Source organism: Octopus bimaculoides, chromosome Z (assembly GCF_046866305.1).
Source record: "Octopus bimaculoides isolate indiv1 chromosome Z, ASM4686630v1, whole genome shotgun sequence".
Classification (NCBI taxonomy): Eukaryota; Metazoa; Mollusca; class Cephalopoda; order Octopoda; family Octopodidae; genus Octopus; species Octopus bimaculoides.
The window spans coordinates 27,877,535-27,889,438 of record NC_142944.1 but is presented as its reverse complement, the minus strand read 5'-3'; the positions used below and the strand labels follow the sequence as shown (position 1 = coordinate 27,889,438).

Genomic DNA, 11,904 nt, shown 5'->3' with positions numbered 1-11,904 from the left:
GCCCCTGAACTGGCTCTTGTGCGGGGCCGTTGTAGGATTTTCGAACGAGATTGTTGCCAGTGCCCCTGGACTAGCTCTTGTGCGGGGCTGTCGTAGGATTTTTGAGCGAGATCATTGCTGGTGCCCCTGGACTGGCTCATGTGCGGGTGACACATGAAATCTTTCAAGCGAGATTGTTGCCAGTGCCCCTGGACTGGCTCATGTGCGGGTGACACATGAAATGCACCATTTTGGGCGTGGCCGTTGCCAGTGCCGCCTGGTTGGCCTGCGTGGGATTTTCGATTGAGATCGTTGCCAGTGCCCCTGCACTGGCTCTTGTGCGGGTGACACATGAAATTTTTTGAGCGAGACCGTTGCCAGTGCCCCTGAACTGGCTCTTGTGCGGGGCCGTTGTAGGATTTTCGAACGAGATTGTTGCCAGTGCCCCTGGACTAGCTCTTGTGCGGGGCTGTCGTAGGATTTTTGAGCGAGATCATTGCTGGTGCCCCTGGACTGGCTCATGTGCGGGTGACACATGAAATCTTTCAAGCGAGATTGTTGCCAGTGCCCCTGGACTGGCTCATGTGCGGGTGACACATGAAATTTTTTGAGCGAGACCGTTGCCAGTGCCCCTGAACTGGCTCTTGTGCGGGGCCGTTGTAGGATTTTCGAACGAGATCGTTGCCAGTGCCCCTGGACTAGCTCTTGTGCGGGGCTGTCGTAGGATTTTCGAGCGAGATCGTTGCCAGTGTCCCTGGACTGGCTCTTGTGCGGGGCTGTCGTAGGATTTTTGAGCGAGATCATTGCTGGTGCCCCTGGACTGGCTCATGTGCGGGTGACACATGAAATCTTTCAAGCGAGATTGTTGCCAGTGCCCCTGGACTGGCTCATGTGCGGGTGACACATAAAATGCATCATTTTGGGCGTGGCCGTTGCCAGTGCTCCTGGACTGGTTCATGTGCGGGTGACACATGAAATTTTTCGAGCGAGACCATTGCCAGTGCCACTGGACTGGCCCTTGTGTGAGGCCGTCGTAGGATTTTCAAGCGAGATCGTAGCCAGTGCCCCTGGACTGGCTCTTGTGCGGGTGACACATGAAATTTTTCGAGCGAGATCGTTGCCGGTGCCCCTGGACTGGCTCTTGTGCGGGTGACACACAAAATGCACCATTTTGAGCTTGACCGTTGCCAGTCCCGCCTGGCTGGCCTTCGTGGGATTTTCGAGCGAGATCGTTGCCAGTGACCCTGGACTGGCTCTTGTGTGGGTGGCACATGAAATGCACCATTTTGAGCGTGGCCGTTGCCAGTACAGCCTGACTGGCCTTCGTGCAGGTGACACGTAAAAGCACCCACTACACTCTCTGAGTGGTTGGCGTTAGGAAGGGCATCCAGCTGTAGAAACACTACCAAATCAGATTGGAGCCTGGTGTAGCCATCTGGTTTCACCAGTCCTCAGTCAAATCGTCCAACCCATGCTAGCATGGAAAGCGGACGTTAAACGATGATGATGATGATATATATATATATACTATTTTATTTGTTTCAGTCATTTGACTGTGGCCATGCTGGAGCACCTCCTTTAGTCAAGCAAATCTGTTCTGGGACTTATTCTTTGTAAGCCTAGTGCTTATTCTATCGGTCTCTTTTGCCAAACCACTAAGTGACGGGGACATAAACACCAGCATCGGTTGTCAAGCAATGCTAGGAGGACAAACACACACATATATATATATATATGTACATATATACGACGGGCTTCTTTCAGTTTCCGTCTACCAAATCCACTCTCAAGGCTTTGGTCGGCCTGAGGCTATAGTAGAAGACACTTGCCCAAGATGTTACGCATTGGGACTGAACCCGGAACAATGTGGTTGGTAAGCAAGCTACTTTATTTCATTTCAATTTGTCATAAGGCAGTACACAGAGAGTAGCTACGGGCTGGACAAAAACATTAATGAGATGAAATGGATGATAAATATGATGGTATAATGAAAGAAGGCAAAAGCCGCCCACCGAACTTTGCTTCTCTATAACACTGTTCTTTATAAAATTAAATTTTCACATTGAGGCTACGAACCTCGCACATAAAAAGTCATAAATTAAGGCATTTGCCTCTTACGATTATTCATTACACAATATGAGGCACTCGTCCTCTTAGGTTTTTTCGCCCGATATAGCCTTCGCTTCTCTCAAGCAAAACGATGGGTCTGGGTCGGGCCATTTTTCAATACTGAATTCGCCGAGGGGGAAGGAATTCACCAACACACTTATGTGCCTACTCGACACGACCTCCACAGACACCTGCGGAGGCCAGTCCAGATCCTTAGTACAGGTGAGGACTCCCTCTCTCTGACGCTTCCTTTATTCACAAATTTCTGCAGGGCCCCTCCCTTTCGGAATATGATTAGCCGATCCTTTTCCTCACAGGGTGAGCCCACAGCTTCTACTGTCGGTGGCACAATTCCCGCCGACCTGCTTTCCTCCGTTGGTGGGAATTGTGCCACCAACGGAGTGTCGGGACACGCCGGCGGTGCACTATCGAGCACTGGCCGTGCCTCGTTCTTTTTTTTCTTTTTCTTTGGGGCCACTGGAGTAGGGCGTACTTCTGCCTTAGCCAGAAGATCCTCCTTCTCGCCCACAACTTTCGGTGAGCAACCATTGTTGCCCACCTTCTTTCTTTTCTTCCCTTTCTTCGACTTTCTCCATCTCTCCCTCCACTGGGAGAGCGGGGGGAACAACATTATTAACTGTTCCAGGACCTTACTTTGGTCCTGGGAGCAGTCCTTCTTAATATGACCAGGCTCCAGACACAGGTGACATTTCAGGGGACGTCCCTTGACAATGACTGGATATCTCTGCCTGTCCATCCTTAGAAAATCTGGGAGAACCAGATCTCTGGCTGTTTGGGTCCACAGTCAAAACCGCTTTTGACCCAACCCAATCAGCTGTAGGTAAAATTTTCACATTTAAGAGCTTGGCTCCACTGCCACCCAGACCCCGTCAGATAGTATCCTCTATCCAATCAGGTTCTATACGGGTGGCAGCCCACAGATCCAAGCTCTAGTTAATTTACAAATTTCTGCAGGGCCACCTCAGGGGTGTCAAATAGCAACCAAACCGTCACGTACTTTACACCCCTTGCCATAAACTTAATAGTTGGCAGATATTCTGCTAACTCTTTTTCAATTTCAATTTTGGGAAAGGCCGTAATGGTATTGAGTAACCTAGAGTAGGTCCGCAACACCACCGTTCTTTCCCTGAAATCATTTAACCACTTCTTGGGTGGGATAATCTCCCACTCCACAGCAGTGGCTTTAGTCTTCTTTATATTCTCTGCCATGCGAAAAATGTCCACATAAGATTAAACAACTAAAAATTTAAAAACACAGGCAAAAAGAGAAAACAGTTAAAAAAAAGCGGAAGAATTAAAATTAACAGTTCGTACTAAAAACAGTTCATAAAAGAAAGAGAAAGGAAATACAAAAGTTCAGGAAGAATAAATAAAATATAAAGTTCCAGGCAGAATAACAAATTTTCAGGCCACAACGGTACTCCAGCCCGATTTGATCCCGGCTCCGCTGCAGTCGTCACTTTGCTTGTAAGAATCAAATCCTTTGCGTAGTTCCACGTGGTGTAGTTCAAAGCAAGAGGAAGAATTTATCAGCTTTCAAAACTTGGTTTGAAAACAATAAATTCCTTTTCTTTTTTAAACAAAGTTCACAATATTCCTCTGTAGCCCTCAAATCACGACCTGAAGACACCAAACCTTTGGGAGGAGTGACACCTCCAAAACACTCTTCTCATCGCTAAGTGAGACATTAAGCACAACCACAGGAAGACAAATGCGTGGAATTCAGTGGAGATTTCTTGTTCGACATAAATATAAATAAACACGAGCAACCCCCACTAAATCCCCCAAAACACAAAAGTCCTACCTGTAGTTGTACGTCAAAAATTCACGACGCTGGCATTCAGCGACGCTTCAACAGGAGCAAAAAACAAACACGTCTGCTTGCTACTTGCCACACAGCCACTCCTGCGCCTGTATCAGTCAACATAAATACTGAATATTATTTACTTTGGAATTGATCAGAATGTGGAAGACCAGCGAAACCGTAATTCATTTTTCCTGAAATTGAAATCCTCAACCGTGAAGCAATCTTGGAATATCACCCAAGTAGCCGAATCACGAAACAAGATTTTTCAGTGGTTGGCAGGGCGTCGACTAATTATAAATTTATACACGTGCGAAAATTCTAATTAGCGAGCTTACCTCACTACAGTATTTGTGGTTTAACAGTAAGTTGACTAATGTGCCGTTACTAGTTATCTCTCCCTTAATTTTTATTTACTTTTTTAACAACCCTGAACTGAACAATTTGTGGGGGAAATCTTTACCGAGAGGGTGGGGAGAGGACTTTCGGAAAATTCACATGGTCCGATTTTTTCCCCCATAACTTTGAGGAAAACGGATATCTTTTAATGAAATTGGCTATGTTCACGCCTTTGTGTCAAAACGAAAGATTGCCATGAAATTTTATAAAAATACCTTTGAAACGGCATACATTAAGGTAGGTGGGGAGAGGACTTTCGAAGAGAAAGAAATTCATAAATTATTCTTTTGCTTGGGTGTAATGGAAAAAGACATAGATTGGTTAATGTTGACAGTATTACCCGGAAACGAAATCGAAAAAAATAGTGCAATGGGTGTAAAAAAACAAATTCATAAATATGGTGTTGAATATGGTTTCACTATAGAAAAAAGTTAAGGGCAATTTAGCTGTTGCTTTTAGCATATCTCACGACCATCTGATATATTCCTCATTTGTTTAATATTTTCTGTTAATTACTACAAGTTCTCTCAGTCACCAATAAGCAAGTTAACAAGCTGAATGGGTGTAGGAAGATCTGTATTTAATGTTTTAAAGTATAAGCTTAGTTGGGGGTAAGAAGAATGATTTACAGTATAAAAAATGCGCCAACGTAATTTTAAGGAGTTATTGGTGAACAACATCAAGAACCGGTATACATTATTCCGTGTCATCAGGAACATGGGTATTGTCTTGCAGCCTCCAAAAGAATCTTATGAAGTTGCTGGGTTGGCAGTGAGATGACCCGTATGAAAAGTAACCGAGCGATATATTGTTTCAAGTAGCTAAGTCGCATTCCGGGTCGGACAATACACTTTTTAAAGCTTCCCCATAAACGTTCAGTATTTTGAGTATGAATAGAAAGGTATGCCGTTTGAAAGGCATGTATATAAAATTTCATTAAAAAATAACTCACGTTTCTTAAAGTTATGAAGGAGAAAATCGGATCTTGTGAATTTTCCAAAAGTCTTCTCCTCACCCCCCTCGGAAAAGATTTTCCCCACAAATTACTTTATAATCGTAATGTATGCCATTTGAAAGATACTTATATGAAAGTTCACTAGGAAAAAAAAAAAAAAAATTACCACAAGTTATTAGGGAAAAACTCGGATTTTGTGAATTTTCCAAAAGTCCTCTCCCCGTTTACGACTAGGAGGTGTTTCTGATTAAGAAAGCGAAACTACTGAAATCTGCCGAGTTCGGCAAATGAAATGGTATTATGAAAGTGACACTAGAAATACAATTAAGTTGCCTGCAACGCTGGGATAAATCCACAATTAAGTGGTATGCTCTAATGAATCAATGTTTGATGAATCGCCACAAATGTTTAGATGGAAAAATGTAAGATATTGTGTATGCAAATATTAGTCAAGATTCTTCCAGTTTTGAGCTTCAGCTCCCACTGTTTATTGGTGATCAGTAGATGACTGCAAACAAACTACAACGCAGATCCATGGTTAATCGGTATAACAATTTTAGACGTTCGTTTCCTTGTCAAGTTTGTTGGGAGAAAAATTTTCCGAAGGCATGGGGAGATGAGTTTCGGAAAATTTACACAAACCAACTTCTTTTCGGCAAATACCTTTCACATACTGTAGATTACAACTATATCAGGATTTGTTTTGAAAAATTGGGACAGGGAGGATATTTCATACACCTACACTTTGTTTCTTTATACCTGTCTGCTTCCCAGCCACATGAATCTGGGTTCAGTCACTCCACATGGTATTTCAGCAAGTGCCTTCTATTATAGCCTCGGACTTTTGATAGACGGAAACGAAAGAAGCCTGTTGTGTGTATGTGTGTGTGTGTATGTATGTGTGCAAGTAGCATGAAATACGTAAACAAACGAGGGAAAAACGAGTGAAATACGTAGACATTGAGAAAAAAATGGAAAACAGGACAAGTAAACACTGAGAAAGGACCCTTCATCAGTTGTCGACTGTCTATCTACTCCTCATTTCGAGCATTCAACGACAATATGAGTCTTCAAAGACAGTTGCTCAGATATATATATTATATATATATATATATATATATATATATATATACTAGATGTACTCACCGTGACCCGTTGGGTCACAACTAACTACTCCAAGATGAAAATGCTGATATGCGGCGGGAAATGAAAAGAAATACTATTTGGAACTTCAGAAGTTCCACTTTCTGGATCATAAAACGAAACGTCGTCACGATGAGGTGTTTAGTACCAAGTATACTTTATTTTTTTTTTTTTTTGTCGGCGGAGGTAAAGAATACACACACCCGTTTTCGGCAAAGAGTGAAGAGAAAAAGATTGTTCATTTTTACTTATTCCTGCCCCATTTTTAACTGGTTTAAAGTTGCAAAGTATAGCATTGCAAAAAACATAGCCCGGGCTGGAACTTGCCATAATAAAAGTATAAATAAAGCTTCAATAAATGAAACATGAAAGGCAATGAATGTAAACCCCATGGTGCACGTTGCTGAACAAAACATAAGTTTTAGGGTTAAATGTTTCAAATATAAACAAGCAATGTATATAAATGAGAAATTTATTCAGCTGTGTTTATTTCAGTTTCAATAGAAAATTTGACAAATAATAAACTTCTAAAATTTGCTGAGAACTTACCTTAGTAAATGATAGTGGAGTCGTTGTTCCTTCAATATCAATTAAAAAAACTTTTATACCACTTAAGAAAGATTCCATCTCCGGAGCAAAACGCTTTTTAGAGCCCATTGTCGCACTTGCTTGATTTTAAAGCAACAAATCAGTAAGGTTCCTATATCAGTATTAAAATGTATTCCATTATCTTTCGAAGTAGTGCAAAGATTCTAAGTCCGAAATGAAATTTACGAGCGCTATTACAAACTTGGTAATGTGCTTTTCTGTTCATACTCCCACTACAGCACTACTGAATATATTTAGATTTCATAGTAGGAAAATCATTCGTTAACATTATTATTGTGTTGGAATGTTTTCTAAATAAGATATATAAATTTCAGAATTAAATTTTTATGTATTAATGGTGCATTTAACTGACAAAAATAATAAATATTTGTATATAGATGGGAGGAAGTTAGAAAGATACACCAGTCAAATAGTATTTGACCAATAGAAGTTGTCGTTAGATATTGCCGGCAAAGCTAAAGCGAACGTCCATTGTTTGGAATGTTGTCTGGTTGACGACCGCCCACTATACTAGTTTAGTGATGACTTCACTACTACTAAGTTTACCGTTGTTTATATAGTTTATGTTCGCTGACGACTGTGCACTTCGCATTCAATTCATCTCAACACATTAACTTTAAACAATTTCCAATTCAAAACCACACTTTATTACATTTCCCTTTTATTGGATGTTTAATTAATAGGTTTTAGGCAACAAGAGACCGGTCAGTTAATCTTGGCAAAAGCTGAACATTTGTTTCCTAGTTTTATTTTAAGTTTCAGTCATTCTGCATTCACTGAAGAATTGTCACAGCTCATCTCCCGAAAGAACTGCTTACGTGGACTTAAAACTAACTACTTGGACCAAGGGCGATAAAGAAGTGGTTGATATTAACTGCATTTGTTTATTTTTGTTTACACATTGTTTACCAATTTTTTTAATTCACCCCAATTTTTTTCCATGTCGAATAACGTAAGAATTTAACTGGACAAAACAATTCAACTGATCCGGCTGAGGCTACTTATCTACTGTTTTGTATTGTTTGATAATCTTTTTTTTTTTTCATTTTGTTAAACATGGAGATACAAACTTTAGTTATTGGTGTGACATGTTGCATTCTCTCGGCAGTCATTATATACTTGATATCAATGTTCAGTATGAGAGAAAAGACATTCGAAGAAGTTATGGAAGAACAGAGACTTAGACAGGAAGAAGAAGAGAAAAAGGCAAGAAGTGAGAAAAAAGCTGAAAGAGGCGACCGAAAAAAGTATAAAAAGTTCAAAGACAAAAATAGAGAGAAAGCACAACAGTCAAAATCTACAGAAATAGTCGAAACATCTTTCCATATTAAAACTGCAAAAAAAAATGCATGTATTCAAGACTTCGCAGTTTCGGAAATATCTCCAGCTACTAAGATTCTTGAACCGAAGTCTCCAAAATTGGAGAAAAATCAGCTGAAAGTTATACCACTTGTTGCTAATCAATCTGTCAATGGACCGTCCTTGCCTCAAGCAGAGGCAAAAGTTCAACGGAAACAAACCGGCAATATATCGTCTAAACCGGTTTCTTCTGGTCAACAGAATTCTTCTTTGAATACCGTCACTAAGCCTGAGAATACCAAACGAAAATCCGAGATGAAGTCTCCAAAAGTTGATATCAATACCCATAAAGAAGTTGAACTTGAGAAAACTTGCAAGAAAGTTGGTGGTACTTAGCGATTTTTTTTTTCTTATATATATTTGTTCTTAATTTATTTTAGAACTTGTTCAGAGTTCGATAACAGTTTCTAAATTTACTTTATTCGTGTTAATGGATAGTTTATTTAACAATATAGATTTATGAAGTAACAGATATTTTAGAGACGATATTAGAAACTTAATACGTGGCTTCTTGACATGAAATCTGTCAAAATAGCTGATTACGACGCACATGCAGTTGACACGATTAGGGAATATATAGATCTTTGCTATACTGAAATAGTAATTAATTTGGTTAAAAGTTTATATTTAGTAATGCATGTTTATCTTGATTTTTAAATAGTGAAGGTAAGTGATTAATGAGAACTTATTTTTGGTATTAAATCTTTGCAAGATGCTGTGACTAACATAAACTGTTGACGTGTCGACAGCGCACTGACGCTCTTACTTCACAGACAACCGCACTTATTTCAAACCAGTTATTACACGGTAACAATAAAAGGGTTTTTTTTTAAAACTAAAAGCTAGAATAAACCTTAGTATCTGGACAATATTAATTCTAAAAAAAAAAAATAAAAAAAAAAAAAAAGGGGCAGCAAAAATATTCGAGTAGTTAGAAAAAGTTATGAAGAAACATTTTAAAAGTATTTTTTAATTCTTTCCATACCTTGTGGAGTGCTACTTAAGATGAACATGACGATCATAATTATAGAAAAGGTGCCAGGAATAATTCCCAAACTTTGAAAACTTTATCTCATTCCAATGTTCGCAAATATCCCGATCGATTTTGATTTTGTCCTAGCAATTTTCCCGATTACTTGTATACACAATTTGAATACCATATTTAAAATCCTGTTTCCTCTTTCTCGAGGATTTGTCAGTATTGAAACCATTATTCAGAATGGTCGAAGGGGATAGGACGACTATTGATATTCTGTTATAATTACATTTACATTTAATTTTATTAGAATATTAAATCAACAAGTGATGGTTCTTTCCGATTCTAGATGGATGAATGACAGTTGATTTCCGCGACATTTGAATGTAAGGAAACCGCGACAAAAATATCGCAAACATTTTGTCTGGCGCTCTATTGATTCTAATGCCTTATCCTCTTAGAACTAATCAAAATTCGACCGGAATTGACAGCTGTGTTATCGGAATGATTAAAGCTCCTTAACTTTTAACTTTGTTTCTGGTTAAGAGAAATTTATTAGAGAGAAAGAATTTGTTGTTAGAATAACTTTAATATTTCTCAAACTTCGATTCAAGAAATTCTAACCGTATGCGTGTATATCTTCTATAATCTCAATCAGGTTATTTCTTATTCGAATCGGGGTGGGTGGGATACAGCATTCAGACATGTTCCACAGTTTGTCATTTCCCTTTGTAGGTAACTCTACTCTGAAAGGATGCTAACTTTTCTCCAATTACGTAACGTTAAACTAATGTAGAATCACTGAAATTAAGTGGGGATATGCACAAATACATTGACTTCCACGCGTCACTCATTAACTTTATTTTTACATTGTTTCACTTTCTTTATTACCGGACTGTCAAGTTTCATGAATAGCTTATAGTTCGGAAGTTATTTAGTTATTCTAGTGAGATTGTTCACAGACATCTAACCAGAAAAAAATTATGTAGCACGTTGAAAAAAATGTGCTTCACACACACACACACCTTGAAATCCTACGGTTTCACCCTTCATAACAAAATCTTCCGACACAAATCTTCGGTACTATATCCAAAGGTTCTCCACAACACAACTAAACCTAAGTTTAGTTGCGAGGTGGCCAAGGCAACATGGAGCCATCTTGGCCTCCGCCCAGCGGACGTCCATCCCCTCTCCTCTTTGTGAATGTCCGGTGCCCCAAGTCAAATGGGATGCCATCCAATGCAGCATGATCTTGTACAGGTTGGTGCACCGTCTGGCATGTTTTCACTCGTTCTTCTAGCCCCACAGCGGTACCTGGCTTAACGTATCATTATTCTCGACTGGCATTGAACTGGATAGCTACTGTTTGTGCATCGATGTTTCCCTGAGGTTTGGCCTCCGGATCAGTGAACTTCAGAAATACATCTGCGGCTCTACTGTGGATTTTTTCGGCCTCCACCTATTGTCATGCCATTATAAAACTGACCGACTTCTACGACATGCTTCTCTCAATGAGAATCATAAAGCATGACCTACACTCCGCTGACTTCCGAACTTGATCCAACGGGACTGAACAGAGGGGACGGTATGACAATTCCCCCGTTCCGTTGTGGTAAGCCCCTCGGTGGAGTTTCGGATCAGGGCTCCCACATAAGTTGGATTTTCTTCGTTTCGAAGAGGATTTTTCCAATTTATTTTTCACCACACCCTTGGAAATGATGGGAAGCTTAAGAAAAAAGTTTTGAAAATTTATTTTATTTCTCACCATCCGGACCGATTTCAGTTTTTGTACTATGCACTTAAAAACGGTGGGAGAAGCCTTTCGGGTAAAAAAACAAAAAAACTTTCCACACTTAAAGGTGTGATTTTACGAAAGATTTAACTGTTTTTAACACATCCCACGACCGCCTGGTATCTTAATTTCTCCTGCACCAAGCGAGTCCGTGTATATATGTGTGTGTGTGTGTCTCAGAAAAGTATACTATTAAAAATTTTTGAAAGTTTGTATTCCCCCACCCTACTTCTGTTTATAATTTAAAATATTGGAGAGCCTGAAAAAGTCAATGCTGGGATGTATCTATAGTGATTTAAAAGAGGTAGGTATGTAGAAGATAATTTATTTTAATAGCATACTTTCCTGTTAGTAAATGTCCTTTCTAACACACGTGTGTGTGTGTGCAAACTCACTTGGTGTGGGTTGGAGGTAAAAATTTAAATTAGAAAATTTTTTCTTTTGTGGCTTAAATGTCAGCAATAGACAATACTTGGGCTAAGCAAAACCTTTGTTACTTCTGCAGCATCATTCCATAAAATGTATTTATGGAGAAAGAAATATTTAAAAATATCAATACATATCAGATTGACAAAGAAACGAGGATGGTACCAGGTGGTTGTGAGATGTTCTAGAAACTGAAATTACACCCTTACATGTGAAAATATTTTGAAAAATTTTTTTTACTGAAATGATTTCTCCTATAGCTTTTTAATGCATAGTACAAAAAGAAATTGTTCAGGAGGGAAGTGAAGGAAAATAGTAAATTAAAAAAAATT

General features: G+C 39.4%; 1 protein-coding gene across 2 annotated transcripts in view; it reads left to right on the top strand.

Annotated features, from left to right (window-relative positions):
- Window positions 1-7,489: 7,489 nt before the first annotated feature.
- The window catches only part of LOC106883551 (uncharacterized), a 36,271-nt gene continuing 31,856 nt past the window's right edge, over window positions 7,490-11,904 (top strand). For both annotated transcript variants that reach the window (XM_089365002.1, XM_089365001.1), the window contains exon 1: window positions 7,490-8,706. In XM_089365002.1, coding sequence (XP_089221128.1) covers window positions 8,076-8,706 — 631 coding nt within the window. In that variant the 5' untranslated portion in view covers window positions 7,490-8,075. The remainder of the gene's footprint in view (window positions 8,707-11,904) is intronic.